The sequence below is a fragment of the Grampus griseus genome (assembly GCF_964374135.1).
Source record: "Grampus griseus genome assembly, chromosome: 3".
Classification (NCBI taxonomy): domain Eukaryota; kingdom Metazoa; phylum Chordata; class Mammalia; order Artiodactyla; family Delphinidae; genus Grampus; species Grampus griseus.
Window position 1 is genome coordinate 115,535,599 of NC_139019.1, and position 20,818 is coordinate 115,556,416.

Below are 20,818 nucleotides of genomic sequence, written 5' to 3' on the forward strand. Positions count from 1 at the left end.
GGCACCACTGCAGAATCAGAACTGGGGCATGTGTCTTGAGTTGTCACCCAACGAATTATCTGCCTAAACTCTGCTCAGGATGCAGCAGGTGTTCAGGAGCTAAAGGCCAAGCATTGGGGCCCCTTAGTAAGAGCCCTTCCTGTGACATAGGAGGCGAGACTGAGTCAGGTATGACCTGCTATGCATGGCTCCACCCTGGTCAGTTTCTCTTTTTACCTAAGAGGTCACTTGGACTTCATTTATTTTGACTTTTTAATTCAAAATAATTTTAGCCTTGGAGAAAAGCTGCAAAAACAGTAAAAAGTCCCCATACCCTTCACTCAGTTTCCCCTAATATTAACATCTTACATAACCACAGAACGATTATCAAAACTAAGAAATCAACATTGGTACAATAGTAGTTAACTAAACTACAGATTATTTGCATTTCACCTATTTTTTCCTCTAATATCCTTTTTTCTGTTCCAGAATCTCATCTAGGATATGACACCACATTTAGTTGTCATGTATCCTTAGTCTTCTCCAATCTGTGACAGTTCCTTGGTCTTTGTCATTCTCGATCTGGACATACTTGAATACTGGTCAGTTAATTTTTAGATCATACCTCAGTCTGGGTTTGTCTGGTGTCCACTCATTTTTACTACAACAGAAACAATAGTAGCTAATATTTATTAAGCTATTCCTATATACCTGGCACTAAAGTAAACACTTCTATGCTTACCTTATTTACCCCACTTAAAATAATCCTCTGAAGTAGGTATTATTACTATCCCTATTTTACAAATGATATTTCATTACAGGATATTTCATTAAACCTTAGTGGAATTAAATAACTTGCCCAAGGCTACCCAGCTGGAAAAGGCAGAGCTGAACCCGGTAGAGTGACTCCGCCACACTCTACTGTCTGCTATATTCAAGGCACTGCGACAACAACCACACGCCAAAATACAGGCTAGACTCTGCCCTCTGGCAACTCCTTCCCTAAAGGACATGTCTCTTTGAAGAGAGGGCATTTTAGGCTTTTGTCTTTTTTCCAAGGGAGACAAACTATCCACTTTAATTTCTAAGTTATGCCCATACAACCAGAAATTTCTTTCTCTTGATAAGAAGCACCTTCCTGGCCTGAGGACAAAGAAGAGGGCAGTGTTCTCCTGAGACCTCACCCTCAACCAGTACCAGGAAAAGGGGAAACATACAAGCATGTAGGTGTGCTCAACTCAAGAGCACTCTCTTCCAAAGGCTTCTGCAAGTACATGAAGACGTTACGGTCAAAGGATAAAAAAGAAATCTTCTGGGATTGCTTCTTTTCCATGTCATGCCCAGGGATGCCCAGTGATGGGCAACACAAGCTGACACCTTCTCTTTAGCATCAGGCTCTTTGGGGAAGTTGAGGCACAACCCATTCATGTAGCACAGGGCAGAGTGTCAAGGGACACGGCTATGGGAGCCAGGCTGGGAAGAACTCTGGCTACACTCCAGGACTTGCAGTTAATGACTATGACTTTAGATCACTCAGTTCCACAGACTTGATTTTTCCCAAATCCCCTCTCTGACAACACTAAAGTGTTTTTCCTCTTGTTCTGATTAATCAGTGAAATACATGGCTGAAAGGACTGGCTTGGAAGTCATTTCTTTTTTTTTTTTAACATCTTTATTGGAGTATAATTGCTTTATGAAGTCATTTCTTGATGCTGGCAGAACTGAGAAAATACTTCCCTAACTACACACTCCACATCTATCCACCCCTGCCACCTGACACTCAGCAGCAGGTAGAGGCCATTACAGCAAGGGAGAAAAGAATGCAAAGAGGGGAGGCAGTGAGGGAGGAAGAGAGAAGGGGTGAGAGCATGAAAAGGGAGGAAAAAAACAGAGAAAAAGTATTTTGTTCAAATTCAGTCACTATAGAACCAGGACTTTCACTGACATGCATAAGTAGGGTTAAATGACGTCAGCAAATAGGTGAAAAGACTCAGGCTTCCTTTGATTTGTCCTTCTCTTGACTTCTCCCCACTTTCCTTCACTCCCTCAAAGGGCACCTCCCAACCCCACCATTTAGACAGGCTCCTGTAAATCAAACATTTCACTTGGCTGCCAGCTTTGGGCAAGAAAGAGCCCCCCTCCTTTGAAATCTTCCATTTTGTATCTAACTCCAAGGTATCCTCAGCTAGCTATTTCGATCAAATACTGGAGGTTGAAAAGCTAATGGTCTTTAGGGAACAATTCCTCCAGCCTCTCCATCTGCAATCTAACCCAGTGGGAATCTAAAGCCAGCTAACAGCCCTCCAATCACACTGCACACAGGGCTACTTAATCCACTGTGTTTAAGGAACATCTGGATCTACTCCTAAGATCTAACCTAGGAAACGAAGATAGGGCAGCTTGAATAACTCTTCATCCTCTTAAATAATCTCCCCTCTCAATGTCAACAGCCTCCAAAATTCACATTATTTTGTTCCCACAGAAACCTGAAATAGCACTACTTTCAAGCAATGATCCTGCACTTTCTATCTTCAGAAGAAAGAAGAAAATCCTGGGAAGAGCAATGGGAACTGAGGTCCCCTCACTGACCAAATACAGGCTCCAAAAGAGACCAAGAGAAGAGATAAACACTTCTTTACAGGGCATCTTTAAGCCTCCCTTAATAATGTACATAAAGCACTAAGGACAAGGGGGGTTCCTCCAAAATGTTAGTTTTCTTCCCTTCCACAACAGCTAGACTAGAGTTCCTGGGTCCTATTCCACCTCAGTCATTCTTGGCCATGAGATACTAGACAACCTCCTCACCCTCTGCCCAAAAGCCTGACTCGGCAAAACCTGGATTACAGAATGGAGGTTAACAAATAATGTTTATGCAACACGTAGAGGGCTGCCTGGGGTGGGGGTCGTTTCATTTCACCTAGGCAAAAAAAAAAAAAACTTGACAAAAGCACCACATTACTACTCCATAAAAACTCACCTTGGGGAGGAGCTTCAAGATGGTGGAAGAGTAAGACGTGGAGATCACCTTCCTCCCCACAAATACATCAGAAATACATCTACATGTGGAACAACCCCTAAAGAACACCTGAATGCTGGCAAAAGACCTCAGACCTCCCAAAAGGCAAGAAACTCCCCACGTACATGGGTAGGGCAAAAGAAAAAAACAGAGACAAAAGAATAGGGATGGGACCTGCACCAGTGGGAGGGAGCTGTGAAGGAGGAAAGGTTTCCACACACTAGGAAACCCTTCGCGGGCAGAGACAGGGGGTGGCGGAGGGGGTAAGCTTTGGAGCCACGGAGGAGAGCACAGCAACAGGGGTGCGCAGGACAAAGCGGAGAGATTCCCGCACAGAGAACCGGTGCCGACCAGCACTCACCAGCCTGAGAGGCTTGTGTGCTCACCCACCGGGGCGGGCGGGGGCTGGGAGCTGAGGCTCGGGCTTCGGAGGTCGGATCCCAGGGAGAGGACTGGGGTTGGCTGCGTGAACACAGAATGAAGGGGGCTAGTGCGCCACGGCTAGCCGGGAGGGAGTCAGGGAAAAGGTCTGGAGCTGCCAAAGAGGCAAGAGACATTTTCTTGCCTCTGTTTCACGTTGCGTGAGGAGACGGGATTAAGAGCGCGGCCTAAACGAGCTCCAGAGATGGGCGCGAGCGGCGGCTATCGGCGCGGACCCCAGAGAAGGGCATGAGACGCTAAGACTGCTGCTACAGCCACCAAGAAGCCCGTGTGCAAGCACTGGTCACTATCCATACCTCCCCTCCCGGGAGCCTGTTCAACCCGCCACTACCAGGGTCCCGTGATACAGGGACAACTTCCCCAGGAGAACACAGGGCGTGCCTCAGGCTGGTGCAACGTCATGCTGGCGTCTGCCGCCACAGGCTCGCCCCGCATTCCTTACCCTGCCCTCCTCCTGGCCTGAGTGAGCCAGAGCCCCCCAATCAGCTGCTCTTTTAACCCCGTACTGTCTGAGCAAGGAACAGACGCCCTCAGTCGACCTACACGCAGAGGCGGGGCCAAACCCAAAGCTGAACCCCAGAAGGTGTGTGAATAAAGAAAAGAAGGGGAAATCTCTCCCAGAAGCCTCAGGAGCAGCGGATTAAATCTCCACAATCAACTTGATGTACCCTGCATCTGTGGAATACCTGAATAGACAACGAATCATCCCAAATTGAGGCGCTGGACTTTGGGAGCAACAATACATATATTGTTTTCCCTTTTTCTCTTTTTGTGAGTGTGTATGTGTATGCTTCTGTGTGTGATTTTGTCTGTAGAGCTGTGCTTCTACCATTTGTCCTAGGATTCTATTCTTTTTTTTTTTTTTTTTTAGTATAGTTTTTAACGCCTGTTATCATTGGGGGATTAGTTTTTGGTTTGGTTGCTCTCTTATTTCTTTTGTTTTATTACTTTTTAAATTATTTTTCTTATTTTTAATAACTTTATCTTTCTTCCGTCCTTCCTTCCTCCCTCCCTCCCTCCCTTTCTTTCTCTCTTTTATTGAGTCGTGTGGATGACAGGGTCTTGGTGCTCCGGCCAGCCGTCAGGCCTGTGCCTCTGAGATGGGAGAGCCGAGTTCAGGACACTGGTCCACCAGAGAGCTCCCAGCTACACGTAACATCAAATGATGAAAATCTCCCAGAGATATCCATCTCAACGCCAAGACCCAGCTCCACTCAACAACCAGCAAGCTACAGTGCTGGACACCCTATGCCAAACAACTAGCAAGACAGGAACACAACCGCACCTGTTAGCAGTGAGGCTGCCTAAAATCATAATAAGGTCACAGCACCACAAAACACACCACCAGACGTGGACCTGCCCACCAGAAAGACAAGATCCAGTCTCATCCACCAGAAAACAGGCCCTAGTCCCCTCCACCAGGAAGCCTACAAAACCCACTGAACCAATCTTAGCCACTGGGGGCAGACACCAAAAACAACGGGAACTACGAACCAGCAGCCTGCAAAAAGGGGACCCCAAACACAGTAAGTTAAGCAAAAGGAGAAGACAGAGAAACACACAGCAGATGAAGGAGCAAGGTAAAAACCCACCAGACCAAACAAATGAAGAGGAAATAGGCAGTCTACCTGAAAAAGAATTGAGAATAATGATAGTAAAGATGATCCAAAATCTTGGAAATAGAATGGAGAAAAAACAAGAAATGTTTAACAAGGACTTAAGACAGTGATGAACAACACAAAAAATGAAATGAAAAATTCTCTAGAAGGAATCAATAGCAGAATAACTGAGGCAGAAGAACGGGTAAGTGACCTGAAAGATACAACAGTGGAAATAACTGTTGCAGAGCAGAATAAAGAAAAAAGAATTAAAATAATTGAGGACAGCCTCAGAGACCTCTGGGACAACATTAAACACACCAACATTCGAATTATAGGGGTCCCAGAAGAAGAAGAGAAAAAGAAAGGGACTGAGAAAATATTTGAAGAGATTATAGTTAAAAACTTCCCAAATATGGGAAAGGAAATAGTTAATGAAGTCCAGGAAGCACAGAGAGTCCCATACAGGATAAATGCAAGGAGAAACACGCCAAGACATATTAATAAAACTATCAAAAATTAAGTACAAAGAAAAAATATTAAAAGCAGCGAGGGAAGGACTTCCCTGGTGGCGCAGAAGTTGAGAGCCCACCTGCCAATGCAGGGGACACGGGTTCATGCCCTGGTCCAGGAAGATTCCACATGCCGCAGAGCGGCTGGGCCCGTGACCCATGGCCGCTGAGCCTGCGCATCCAGAGCCTGTGCTCCGCAACAGGAGACGCCACAACAGTGACAGGCCCGTGTACCGCAAAAAAAAAAAAAAAAAAAAAAAACGCAGCAAGGGAAAAACAACAAATAACATACAAGGGAATCCCCATATGGTTAAAAGCTGAACTTCCAGCAGAAACTCTGCAAGCCAGAAGGGAGTGGCAGGACATATTTAAAGTGATGAAAGGGAAAAACCTACAACCAAGATTACTCTACCAAGCGAGGATCTCATTCAGATTCGATGGAGAAATGAAAACCTTTACAGACAAGCAAAAGCTAAGAGAATTCAGCACCACCAAACAAGGTTTACAACAAAAGGAAAGAAACTTCTCTAGGCAGGAAACACAAGAGAAAGGAAAGACCTACAATAACAAACCGAAAACAAGAAAATGGTAATAGGAACATACATATCGATAATTACCTTAAATGTAAATGGATTAAATACTTCAACCAAAAGACATAGACTGGCTGAATGGATACATAAAAATGACCTGTATACACACTGTCTACAAGAGACCCACTTTAGACCTAGGGGCACATACAGACTGGAAGTGAGGGGATGGAAAAAGATATTCCATGAAAATGGAAATCAAAAGAAAGCTAAAGCAGCAATTCTCATATCAGATAAAATAGGCTTTAAAACAAAGACTATTACAACAGACAAAGAAGGACACTCCATAATGATCAAGGGATCAATCCAAGAAAAAGATATAACAATTGTAAATATTTATGCACCCAACATACGAGCACCTCAGTACATAAGGCAAAAGCTAACAACCATAAAAGGGGAAATCGACAGTAACACAATCACATGGGGGATTTTAACACCCCACTTTCACCAATGGACAGATCATCCAAAATGAAAATAAATAAGGAAACACAAGCTTTAAATGATACATTAAACAACATGGACTTAACTGATATTTATAGGACATTCCATCCAAAAACAACAGAACACACTTTCTTCCCAAGTGCTCATGGAACATTCTCCAGGATAGATCATATCTTGGGTCACAAATCAAGCCTTGGTAAATTTTAAAAAATTGAACTCGTATCAAGTATCTTTTCTGACCACAGCACTATGAGACTAGATACCAATTACAGGAAAAAACCTGTAAAAAATACAAACACATGAAGGCTAAACAATACACTACTTAATAACCAAGAGATCACTGAAGAAATCAAAGAGGAAATCAAAAAATACCTAGAAACAAATGACAGTGAAAACATGACAACCCAAAACCTATGGGATGCAGCAAAAGCAGTTCTAAGAGGGAAGTTTATAGCAATACAATCCTACCTTAAGAAACATCTCAAATAAACAACCTAACCTTACACCTATAGCAATTAGAGAAAGAAGAACCAAAAAACCCCAAAGTTAGCAGAAAGAAAGAAATCATAAAGAACAGATCAGAAATAAATGAAAAAGAAATGAAGAAAATAATAGCAAAGTTCGATAAAACTAAAAGCTGGTTCTTTGAGAAGATAAACAAACTGGATAAACCATTAGCCAAACTCATCAAGAAAAAAAGGGAGAAAACTCAAATCAACAGAATTAGAAATGAAAAAGGAGAAGTAACAACTGACACTGCAGAAATACAAAGGATCATGAGAGATTACTACAAGCAACTCTATGCCAATAAAATGGACAACCTGGAAGAAATGGACAAATTCTTGGAAAGGTACAACCTTCCGAGACTGAACCAGGAAGAAACAGAAAATATAAACAGACCAATCACAAGCACTGAAATTGAAACTGTGATTAAAAATCTTCCAACAAACAAAAGCCCAGGACCAGATGGCTTTACAGGCAAATTCTATCAAATATTTAGAGAAGAGCTAACACCTATCCTTCTCAAACACTTCCAAAATATAGCAGAGAGAGGAACACTCCCAAACTCATTCAAAGAGGCCACCATCACCCTGATACCAAAACCAGACAAAGAGGTCACAAAGAAAGAAAACTACAGGGCAGTATCACTGATGAACATAGATGCAAAAATCCTCAACAAAATACTAGCAAACAGAATCCAACAGCACACTAAAAGGATCATACACCATGATCAAGTGGGGTTTTTCCCAGGAAAGCAAGGATTCTTCAATATACGCAAGTTAATCAATCTGATACACCATATTAACAAAGTGAAGAATAAAAACCATATGATCATCTCAATAGATGCAGAAAAAGCTTTTGACAAAATCAACACCCATTTATGATAAAAACCCTCCAGAAAGTAGGCATGGAGGGAACTTACCTCAACAGAATAAAGGCCATATATGACAAATGGTGAAAAACTAATCCATTTCCTCTAAGATCAGGAACAAAATAAGGTTGCCCACTCTCACCACTATTATTCTACATTGTTTTGGAAGTTTTAGCCACAGCAATCAGAGGAGAAAGAAAAATAAAGGAATCCAAATCAGAAAAGAAGTGGTAAAGTTGTCACTCTTTGCACATAACATGATACTATACATACAGAATCCTAAAGATGCTTCCAGAAAACTACTAGAGCTAATCAATGAATTTGGTAAAGTAGCAGGATACAAAATTAATGCACAGAAATCTCTTGCATTCCTACACACTAATGATGAAAAATCTGAAAGTGAAATTAAGGAACACTTCCAACTCCCGTTTACCATTGCAACAAAAGAATAAAATACCTAGGAATAAACCTACCTAAGGAGACAAAAGACCTGTATGCAGAAAACTATAAGACACTGATGAAAGAAATTAAAGATGATACAAATAGATGGAGACATATACCACGTTCTTGGATTGGAAGAATCAACATTGTGAAAATGACTCTACTACCCAAAGCAATCTACATATTCAATGCAATCCCTATCAAACTACCACTGGCATTTTTCACAGAACTAGAACAAAAAAATTTCACAATTTTGTGGAAACACAAAAGTCCCCGAATAGCCAAAGCAATCTTGAGAAAGAAAAACGGAGCTGGAGGAATCAGGCTCCCTGACTTCAGACTATACTACAAAGCTATAGTAATCAAGACAGTATGGTACTGGCACAAAAACAGAAATATAAATCAATGGAACAGGATAGAAAGCCCAGAGATAAACCCATGCACATATGGTCACCTTATCTTTGATAAAGGAGGCAAGAATATACAGTGGAGAAAAGATAGCCTCTTCAATAAGTGGTGGTGGGGAAACTGGACAGCTACATGTAAAAGAATGAAATTAGAACACTCCCTAACACCATACACAAAAATAAACCCAAAATGGATTAAAGACCTAAATGTAAAGCCAGACACTATCAAAATCTTAGAGGAAAACACAGGCAGAACACTCTATGACATAAATCACAGCAAGATCCTTTTTGACCCACCTGCTAGAGAAATGGAAATAAAAGCAAAAATAAATAAATGGGACCTAATGAAACTTAACAGCTTTTGCACAGCAAAGGAAACCATAAACAAGACGAAAAGAGAACGCTCAGAATGGGAGAAAATATTTGCAAATGAAGCAACTGACAAAGGATTAATCTCCAAAATTTACAAGCAGCTCATGAAGCTCAATATCAAAAAAACAAACAACCCAATACAAAAATGGGCAGAAGACCTAAACAGACATTTCTCCAAAGAAGATATGCAGATTGCCAACAAACACATGAAAGAATGCTCAACATCATTAATTATTAGAGAAATGCAAATCAAAACTACAATGAGGTATCATCTCACACCAGTCAGAATGGCCATCATCAAAAAATCTACAAACAATAAATGCTGGAGAGGGTGTGAGGAAAAGGGAACCCTCTTGCACTGTTGGTGGGAATGTGAATTGATACAGCCACTATGGAGAACAGTATGGAGGTTCCTTAAAAAAGTAAAAATAGAACTACCATACGACCCAGCAATCCCACTACTGGGCATATACCCTGAGAAAACCATAATTCAAAAAGAGTCATGTACCACAATGTTCACTGCAGCTCTATTTACAATAGCCAGGACATGGAAGCAACTTAAGTGTCCACCGACAGATGAATGGATAAAGAAGATGTGGCACGTGTACACAATGGAATATTACTCAGCCATAAAAAGAAACGAAATAGAGTTATTTGTAGTGAGGTGGATGGACCTAGAGTTTGTCAATATAGAGTGAAGTAAGTCAGAAAGAGAAAAACAAATACCATATGCTAACATATATGTATGAAATAAAAAGAAAAAGGTCATGAAGTACCTTGGGGCAGAACGGGAATAAAGACACAGACCTACTAGAGAATGGACTTGAGGATACGGGAGGGGGAAGGGTAAGCTGGGACAAAGTGAGAGAGTGGCATGGACATATATACACTACCAAACGTAAAATAGATAGCTAGTGGGAAGCAGCCGCATAGCACAGGGAGATTAGCTCAGTGCTTTGTGACCACCTAGAGGGGTGGGAGGATGGGAGGGAGGGAGCACAAGAGGGAAGAGATATGGGGATATATGTATATGTATAGCTGATTCACTCTGTTATAAAGCAGAAACTAACACACCATTGTAAAGCAATTATACTCCAATAAAGATGTTAAAACAAAAAACCTCACCTCTGCTCAGATAAACTAATTATGGCCACAGGTAATCAAATCTGAAAACTTTTTAATCCAAAGAAATGATTCTCTCCTTTCAAACAACTGCATTATATAAACTACAAACAGACTATTCTGAGAACTAAAGAAATTAAAATATAAATCAATTTGTTTGTCTCAAATCAACATATTATGGGAAATAAGGCAAGACCAATAACCTACTAGTCTATGAAAAGTAACAAAGCAAAACCCCAACATGAACAGAAATAAAATCAGTCTGATCAGAGCACAAGGAACAAAAGGCTTACAGAGCCCACTGCACACAAGCTCTGCTTCATTCAGGTTCTTTTCAGGCCGGCCTAGAAGATCAGTGGCTAGTGGGGTACCACCCGAACTCTGACTTTGAGCACTGCCAAGAGCCTCAAAGAGTCTTGATAATCCCTGTTTCAGAAGAGGGGAGGTTAGAGTAGGTTCAGAGGAGCTTCCACTAAAGCTCTCCAGCTTGCCCCATAGGCTAAAGGTCTCCCTCATCAATCCCAAAGACAATCCAACAGTCTCCTTAATGATCTACCCATCTTTCCTCACACTTCACCTAACCACTGTCCAGGGCTCACATTGCTCTAGAAAGTCACCAAGTCCACTGGTCCTGGCCCAGAACAAAGTCAGGCTGTCAGTCGTCAACTTGCCCCTGATGCTGGGCAATGCTTAGTTCTGACCGCTTGATTGAGCAACTTCCTCACAGTGGTTATTCCTTAACCTCGCCATTCCTTAAGCACCCAATCAAGGCCTTCTCTTTCATCATCCAAGGTAAAAACCCCACCCTTGGCTTGACTCAGAAAATCGAAGACATCTAATGGAAGCTTCCTCAATTTCCCTCTACATCTCTCGTACTTTTCCTTGTTTTTCTCTAGGCTGTGCTTCAAATTTCCAAGGCTCATCACATTCATGAGGCCAAGTCTTTCCATCTGCCACCTAAACAACTTTGCCTCATCAATGATCTTCTCTCTAGGATTTCAAATCTGTCAGCAGTGCCTCCTTCCCCCTCTGCCTTCCAACGCACACAAAAGCTCTCTCCATTCAGCTTCAATGCTTCAGTGTCTCTCTGAAATGAAGAGCTGCCTCTGGGAAGATGTTCCTTCAGGGCCACACCTCTGTCTTCTCACAGCATTATATTCCTGCCTGGGGTCTTCGTCCACCATAAGCCCAGGCAGGCAAGCCCCTCTGTCAATGCCCACCATGGTATCTCCGACATCAAGTACTATACCTGGAACATTATAGGAGTTCAACAAATGTAACAAGAAATGAATTTTTTGGTGTGGCTATCTGTGAAGTTACCGTTTTCATTCTCTTCTTCCACTTATTTTCAAACTCCTCAGACTCAGGAGTTTATATCGTCCTTCTTCATTTCCTCATCTCCCATTCACGGCACAGCCCTTAATGGACTAAACTACACACTTATTTTCACATAGTTAGATCTACTGCTTTTCAATTCTCTTTCCTCCTACCACCCCCTATCCTGACAGAGGGGATGCTGCGTACCACCACCATCCCATTATTCTGCTACACATCTCTGCCTCTCCTACCAGGTAGATATACTCTCACTTTTAAAGTGAGAGTTCATGTCATCCTCCCCTCCTACCTGTCCTCTTCTCTACCTAGTCAAATATTATCTCCTCTTAAGTTACCAATCAAGTCCTACCTCCAGTACTGTGACAAATCTAGGAATGGAACAAGCTCTGGAAAAGGGCCTCTCATCCCAGCTCCAGGTCAGTCCTTGAGAGCTATTCCCAGCCCTGGTTAATCCCAACCTTGGAGATAGCCTAGACAGTCTTAGCCAGTAGGGCGAGGGCAATATTAGAGAAAGAAGGGAAGTGGAGGCTCCACAGATTCTCTGAATTAAAGTCAAGCCCTGGGTATAAGGGCCAGAACTGGTTTTGGCAGCTAGTTTTCCATTATCCCTAATCCAGTCTAAGTTTTTTTACTTAAGTCAGTTTGCGGGTCCCGATCTTTGAAAGCTGAGGCTGTGCAACTCTAAGTACTCTTTATTAAACTTCAGAGAGAACCAGTAGATGGAGGAAGGAGAAGAAGGGAAGAATAAGGGCCTAGGGTGAGCATTAAGCATGTAAACGCTTGTTAGAAAGCAGATGTCCAACCATCCAAGTCCACAGACTGAAAACTGGACCCAGGCCTGCCCCATCCAGGTACTTAAGGCCAAAGCCCAGGCAGAGATGCTCTGGTGCCAGTACAGTGCTCAGCCAGCTAGTCTCAAAGTGGCCTCAACCTTGACAGTGGCCATCCTGCCCTGGCCTCCACCTGCTCCTCCCAGGGGGGTGTGGAATTTGGCTGCTATGGGGCAGTGGTCAGCCATTCTGGGAGAAGTCCACATATGGGAAATGGTGTCTCTCTGAAATGAAGAGCTCTAAACTGTCCTTATGGAGCCATGTGGGGCCTTCACGTATTCCAGCCCACCATTATTTTCTCTCCCAGTACAGGGTAATTTGGAGCCTCTGACATTGCTCCTACAGGTCTCAAGAGGCCTGGCATCCTGCTATGCCCCCAGCAGTTCCCTGACAAACTCATACTGATAAGGAGTAAAGGAGATGCTCAGAGTAGAGATGCTTAACAAAGGCCAGAGAGGTGGCAGTAATGGGGGAGATGAACTAGAAGTATAGGCAGGAGAGAAACAAATGAAGTTCTTGGGGAATCCCCAGAAGACTTGAAAGGTTTCAAAGTAGGGGAGGAAGGCACTATGCAGAAGGAGGTAGCACCAAAGATAAGCTCTGCTGAACACCTCATACTGAAAAGTTGTTGGAGATAGCAACTTGTGTTCAAGAGAGGACATAGATTACCACACCACACAAAAAGCATGCAGTTTCCTCTATCCCGCCCCTGCTCCACTTTTCCAGCACTGCTCTGAGCCAGGGTGAAAGATCATTCAACAGAGGCCCCTTGCTATAGCCCTCCCTCAGGCCATTACCTCCCAGTGGCAGCCAAGAAGTCCCAACCTCCCTACTCTCATGAGCAAGAGGAGCTTAGGTATGAACTGCCCTTAACCAATACCCCTACTCTCACCCACCGCTCATAGGCCTCGAGGTGTGTGTGTGCCTGTGTGTGAACGATGGGACACAAGCAGGTCATACTCTTGTGGACCATCCTGGGGAATAAGATAACCTGTAAGGAAGATCCCTCCTGACTACCACAGAGCTGGGTAGGTGGCAGAAGGCACTGGGAGCTTTGCCCCTTAGTCCCACCTCAATTGTAGCCTGTGGTATTAAAAAAAAAAAAAAAGGTATCTGGTTTTTATCCCTGGTTCCTGAAATGACTCTTGCGGGGGATGGGTGGGTGTGTGTGTGTGTGTGTATGTGTGTGTGGAATTAGGTAACTTCAAGATGAGGGCAGGTCACCAGAAAGACCACGCCTTGATTAGACAGTTGGAACTTTTAGCCCCACCTCCAGGGAGGAAAGGGGGGCTGGAGACTGAGTTCAATCTCCAATGGCCAATGACTTAATCAATCATGCCTAAATAATGAAACCTCCATAAAAGCCCCTAGGGGGCTTCCAAGAGCTTCTGATTGGTGAACACCTAGAAGTACTGGGAGGGCAGTGTGTCCAGAGAGGGCATGAAAGCTCTGCACCCCACCCCCCATACCTTCTATGCATCTCTTCCACTTGGCTATTCTGAGTTGTAGCCTTTATAAAAAACCAGTGAACATAAGTAAAGTGTTTTCCTGAGTTCTGTAAGCTGTTCTAGCAAATTATCAAACCTGAGGAGGGAACTGTGGGAATCCCTAATTTATAGCTGGTCAGTCACAAGTCCAGTGGCCTGGGACTTGTGACTAGCATCTGAATTAGAGGCAGTGGGACTGAGCCCTTTAACTGTGGGATCTGACACTAATTCCAGGTAGATAGTGTCAGAAATGAATTGAATTATTGGATACCAAGTTGGTGTCTGAGGATTGGAAGATCACACAGCCTCTTCTAAGCTGCAAGGGGCCAAAGGTCTCACAAAGACAATCCTGCAGAGTCACCCAGACCAGAGTCAGGTGTTCCTTCAGACAGATGTCCAGGGCCTGCAGGAAATCAGACTCCTCCCTTAAGTGCCTGAAACAGAGTAGCTGGTCTATCATAAATGAGGTTTTTAAAATTCAATTCCCTCCTATTGCTCGTGCAGATCTGAAATGATCTGACCAGATGGCTGGTGCTCTATAATTCTTGGATTGCTCTCATCAGTTGTTGATGATTTAGACTTTTTTTTTTTTAACCCCCTCACATGAACGTGTTCCTGCACAGGCTTCCTGCATGCTCCCATCAAGTGGCTCTTTGTGCTAATGCCAATATTCCAGAGGCTCTCACACAGTATTTCAGAGCCTGGAAGTCACCTCAGGTCAATAAGAAGCCCCAAGTCTAAGCTTCCCTGAACCCATATGAGGCCAACATATAGCACTGGGTAAGGGGCAAAACAAGAGAGGCCTTTGCTCAGATAGCCTCATCACCTCCACTTTTCCTTCAGGTCCCCAAGGAAAGGGAGGCAGCAGCAAAGGTATATTTTTTAAATGACAACTATAGCCATTTATTGAATATTTCCTGTGTGTCAGGCCCAGAGTGAAACATTTTACACGTGTTAATCTTGTTTCAGTCTCACACCATCTCTGTGAAGTAGGTATTTTCATCCCTATTTCCATATGAGGAAACTAAGGTTCAGAGATTCTAATCAAACTGACCAAGGCCACACAGTTCAAAAAGAGAACTGAAGGTGGGTTTGGAAGTTTAGCATCATAAAATTTGACTCAAAGCTCTACCAAGATCTCAGGGATAGAGAGAAGGCCCTGGCCTGGCCTCCCCATACCCGCCTTTGTGCCCTCACTGAGCACAGGACACTTCCAAAACAAACCAGGACATCCAAAACACTTTTTCTCTCTGTATCCTCTGTGAGACCATAAGCTGCTGGAAGGCAGGGGTCATGTCGCATTTGCTACCCAGAAAGACATTATGGTACAGTGGTTAAGAGCTCAAGCTTAGGGCCAAACAAAGCTAGATCTGAATTCTGTCTCTACCACCTACTGGTCATTTGGCTAAGTCACTTATCTCTGAGACTCATTTTTGTCTATGAAAATGAGGGTAGTTATAGCACCTGCCCTCAAAAGATGCCTGGCACAGTCGATGCTAAGTAAATGTGAACTATTATCTGTCTCTGGCTACCAGTACAGTGCCTGGCACAAAGCAGGATCTCAGGAAATGCCCAGGGAGCAAAAGACCCACAATATCTGGCTGTGACCAGTTTTCTCTAATAACAAGTGCACAGGCACAAAGCCTGGGGTACAGGGGTCCTCAGCCCTAGGACAAATTCCTGAGTTCCCTGCCCAGAACCCACAGGACCTGCCAGCAAACAGCTTTCCTCTGCTTGCTTGTGAACAGCTGATGCTGAATCCACACTCAAATGCTTGCTGTGCCTCCGTAAGGTATGACAGATCCCAAAATAAACCAGGAGAGAGAGAGAAAGAGACAGGAAAATCACTTCCAGGAACAAGCGACTCACAGTGAGGATGCTGACAGTAATAACAGAGGCAGGGAGACTTCAGGAGGGTGACCTACAGCTGCTCCAGGGCTAAGTGACTGGGGCCCAACTCCTATCTGGCCTGGTAGGAAGGTCCATGAAGTTACGGGTTGGTCCCCTGGTATTCCAGGCCACAGCAGGCAGTCAGGAAATCTGCCTTCAAATGAGCCCAGACCATGTAGCCCAGTATCCCCTCCTTGGAGACCTGAGGACAACAGAGATGAGGTCCTCCCTTCAGAGACCTAAAGAGACAGAAGGTACTGAACTGAAATCAATAACTGTCAACATAAACTAGCCATTTTGCCATTCTCTTAAAAGTCCCCAAAAGGGCTTCCCTGGTGGCGCAGTGGTTAAGAGTCCGCCTGCCGATGCAGGGGACACGGGTTCGTGCCCCGGTCCGGGAAGATCCCACATGCCACGGAGCGGCTGGGCCCGTGAGCCATGGCCGCTGAGCCTGCACGTCCAGAGCCTGTGCTTTGCAACGGGAGAGGCCACAACCGTGAGAGGCCCGCATACAGCAAAAAAAAAAAAAAAAAAGTCCCCAAAAGATATTCCACCATCTTCCTATGCCATGCACCTAGCTCTCAGGCAGGAAATGTTGTATTAACCCCTTCTGCTCCCTTATCAAAAATCTCCCTGGAAGGAAAGAGGGAGAACATCCCATGACCATGAAAGTCTCTCCTTGTCACCATAAGTTCCCTTCCCTATCTAAAGCCAGAGAGGACAGGAAGGCTACATACTCATGTACCCTCACTGGCATCCAATTCCACAATCAAGTTTAAGGAGTGGCACAAATGGCAAATTTACCATTAAAAATCAGAACTGCTGTGTACTGAGTAACGTCTACATGTTGGGAATCCTCAAAACAGCCTCTGCAGCAGGCAGGGCAGGACATTTCCCCAACATCACCAATGGGGGAACTGAAGGGCAGAAGGATTCAGTGACTTGCCCAAGATCCCCTAAGTAGCAAAGCTAAGATTTGAACCCAGGACTGGATCAGTCTAAAGTCTGTGCTTGGGACTTCCCTGGTGGTCCAGTGCTAAAATATGCCTTACAATGCAGGGAATGCGGGTTCAATCCCTGGTCAGGGAACTAAGATCCCACACGCCACGGGACAACTAAGCCTCCACGCCACAACTACTGAGCTCACGTACCTCAACTAGAGCCCACATGCTGCAAACTACGGAGCCCATGCGCTCTGGAACCCACGCACCACAACTAGAGGAGAGAAAACCCGCATGCCACAACTAGAGTAAAGCCCACGCACCACAACCCCGCGTGCCGCAACAAAAGATCCCACATGCCTCAACAAAGATCCTGCATGCTGCAACTAAGACCCGACACAGCCAAAAATAAATAAATAAATGAATAATAAATAAATCTTTAAAAAATAAAATAAAGTCTGTGCTCTCTACCACTAAATTATACTACCTCCTCATTTATCTACTCACCCTGGGACTGGCTACATTCCTTTTAACCTTTCAGTAGCTGTGATGGAAGCTCCCAGGCAGCATTCGTTATGTGGTGAATTAAATATACTCTGATTAAAGGTAAGTGCCAGCTATCCACACAGACTACTGAGATGTCAATTTCCTACCAACAGACATAACATATAAAACCTTAATATACACACAGAACACCTTGATCCTGTCCTGGGACCTAAGAGAGTCTTGTCTGCCTCGACAGTACCAGACTCAGTCACCACACATCAAACCCTGAGGCCATAACAAATCTCTCACTTTCCCTCCCCTCACTGGTCCTGCTTTGGGGGTGAGTGTAGGTGAAATGAAAAACACTCTTGGGATATGGGGCAAGCATGTCTGGACCTAGACTTGCTTTGCCCCCAGAGCTGAGTGTCTGTGCTCAAGCATAACACCCCAGCCTTTGGGGCAGCTTCAAGGGACTTTGGGGCAGAACAACTTATAAGGGGCTATTGAGAAACTAGAAGGCAGAAGATGATGTCAATGGGGCAACAAGTTAAATATAAAAATCAGTACTCCACTCTAATTCTCCAGGAGGTGCTCAGAGCCCTCAGCCTGCCCTTGTTACACAGGATCTGGCCCTCCCTCCCCAAAGATACAAAAAGGGCTCTTTTGCTTAACCATGAACAGGAGCCCCACTGCCCAGAGGCTGGGCAAGGGCCCTGGGTCAGAACTTTCAGGCTTGTTCTGCAATGTGGACTGGGGTCCTGAAGGGTGCCACAGGAAAAGAGACGGTAGGAGTAGGGATGACAGGACATTGACCTCCATAGGCTCAAGGCACTTGCCTGGTTAAAAGTGGTACAAGCACTTTTAATCACGTAAAATCAGTGTATACAGCATACATCCTCCACTTCCCACACCCTGAGAGCCCCTCTAGTTTTAGTCCCCAAAGACCAGGGGGGCTCAGTTCTCAGGGAAGGTGGAGGAGGCCAGCCAGAGGTTGGATCTGCTAAACCCAGTAACTCTGTCCCTAAAATCTCCCTCTACCCAACTCCATTAGCACCTACTTGGTTTCCTTGGTGATTCATCACTCTTCTGTGGCAGCAACTACCCGCATGCAAGCCCAGCAGGAGTGATATTGCTACCAGATAGTTGGCTGGCACAGCAAACGCTGCCCCTGCCAGCACAGCAGCAATGGGGGCAGTGAGGACATGGTGATGAATATCAGCAAGGAGTTGATGAAACTATACTCTGGCAGCTGCCAGGGCTTGCCATCCACCCGCCACAGTGCAGAACACAAATAGCCTACTCCTGAAAATGGGCTCAAGTGTCACCAGAGTCGGGCTCCAGCCAAGGACAGATGGGACTCTAGAAGAACAAGTGAGAGGAAGATGGGTCCAGGCTGGGGTCAATGACATAGGACAAGTTGGCTGAATGACATAGGTCAAGTCACCTAACCTCTCTGAGTCTCAATGTTTTCATCTGAATATAAAGACAATAATAGCTCCTATTATTGTGAAGACTGAACAAGATTATGCACATGAAGCACGTAGCACAGTATCTGAATGTGGTAAACACCACAACTGCTGGCTTTTTTCATTATTATTTTAAGCCCTGCGCCCAGGGCCATAAAAGGGTTAGAAAGTTGCTCCTTCTGAGGATGCTCCATTTAAAAACCAGGCCAGGAACAGCCCCTGTTTCTTGGCACAGGTTCCTTTAACAACAGAAAACTCCTGCCCCGCACCAGTGCTCCGGACTCTCCCATGAACAATATTTCAGCAGCACTGAGCCGAGCAGCAGAGCCCAAAATAGCATTTGCAGAGTGAGGCACATGTCACTGCCTCTCCTGTGCTTCAGAAGTGCAAGGAAAGAAAGTTTTCTATCACTTGCTCCAAAAGCTCGGCCACCCACCACCTGCTTTCCTTCCAGGGCACTCAGATGCCACAATTTCTGTTCTGCAGGGAAACGAAGGTCCCTGAGTCCTGCAGCAGCAGCCACCCCTACTCCCCTCCAGGAGGCCAGAGAGGGGCTGTTCCTTCCAGCCCTGGGGGGAGAAAGGACATACACATTTTGAATTTCAAGTGTGTTTCCTGGGGACAGCGCTGGGCTTGGTACCTGGCCGAAGTGCCTGCCACTCATGTGTCGGGTAAAACACCTCCAGGACCTTGGGATCCAGCTCCTCCTCTGCTGTTTCCTTTCTCTCTGTTTCTTTGGTGCTGCTCTCCTCTGGGTTGGTCAGTGCAAACTCCTTCAGAGAAAGGAAAAAACAGGGCATGAACCACCACAGTTGTGTACCACGCAAGCAGAAAGAAAATGGCCTGGGCAGTACACTCTTCTCCTCCTTGCCCTTCCTGCCCTCCTTAGCCCTGTTTGGACCTTTCACAAGGTTACTGTCAGAACCAGTACAAGTGAGGTGATATGGTTAAATTAACACAGTATGTGTTGTGTGTATATGGCACTTTTGTATATGCATTAAAAAAAAACTCCAGAAGGTTCCACACTATCTTGAGGGAGTTAAGGGAACATACTGGGGAGAGGGGTTGACAAAACGAGACAATAAGAGCCTTTTACTTTTTACTTGATAAGCTCCTATCTTGTTTGATGTTTAAAATTCATACCTATTACTCTTACAATTAAAAACTAAAGATATTTATAAAAGAAAACACATACATATGAATAGGAAAGTAAGGCCTCAAATGGTCAACACAGATGTACAAAAGCTGGCAGCTAAGGCCCAATTAATTCCTAAGCAGCCCAGCAGGGCAGAGTAAGGGCGTGGGTACCTTCATTACCCAGGGTACCTATGGAGCGTAAACGACCTCTTAGTGCATTCCAATCCATGGAAGAAGGGGTACAAGTGGGAAGGTGCAAGTCCAGCTGGGCTGAAGGAGGAAGATGCCCGGGTTGGAAACCTCTTCCTAAAACCTATTTCCTTCCACCCCATGGAGAGCATGGAGGGTTAATGAGATGGTGTAGAGCACTTTGAGCTCAAGAGACAGAGATGTAACATAAATACAAAGTATTATTCATCTTGTTCCTTCCCAGCCTCCAATCCTTCCTGTCCCATTTTTAAACCTGTTCGTGCATAAAAGCAGTAAGGCCTCAGGAAACTGGAACCAGAGGGTTCCAGAGCTCTGGAAAATTACATTTGGGAGGGCAAAGAGGAACACACACTAGAACACTGGGAGATTATTTCAGCCCTTCCACCTCCCCAGCCATCACTTTTCCTCCACCTCCCAATTTTTCCCGTAATAAGAGTATTTTTCATGGATTCTTCCTATGAACCCAAACCTGTGCTAGGTACTTTGTGTAGATCTCATTTTGGTCTCCTGAACAATTCTAATCCTACATGGGAGGTAACAATGTATCCCTTTCAATGTGCCCCAGCACAAATCTGAGCTCAAAAGAAAACAAGGGGGCTTCCCTGGTGGCGCAGTGGTTGAGAGTCCGCCTGCCAATGCAGGGGATGCGGGTTCGTGCCCCGGTCCGGGAGGATCCCACATGCCGCAGAGCAGCTGGGCCCATGGGTCATGGCCACTGGGCCTGCGCATCCGGAGCCTGTGCTCTGCG

The 20,818-nt window shown here is 44.7% G+C and overlaps 1 protein-coding gene across 6 annotated transcripts in view; it reads right to left on the reverse strand.

The window, feature by feature from the left end:
- Nucleotides 1–20,818, reverse strand: part of SIL1 (SIL1 nucleotide exchange factor) — a 295,785-nt gene that overhangs the window by 156,217 nt on the left and 118,750 nt on the right. For all 6 annotated transcript variants that reach the window (XM_082652456.1, XM_082652454.1, XM_082652453.1 and 3 more), the window contains one exon: nucleotides 19,364–19,496. In XM_082652456.1, the coding sequence (XP_082508582.1) occupies nucleotides 19,364–19,496 (133 nt within the window). The remainder of the gene's footprint in view (nucleotides 1–19,363; nucleotides 19,497–20,818) is intronic.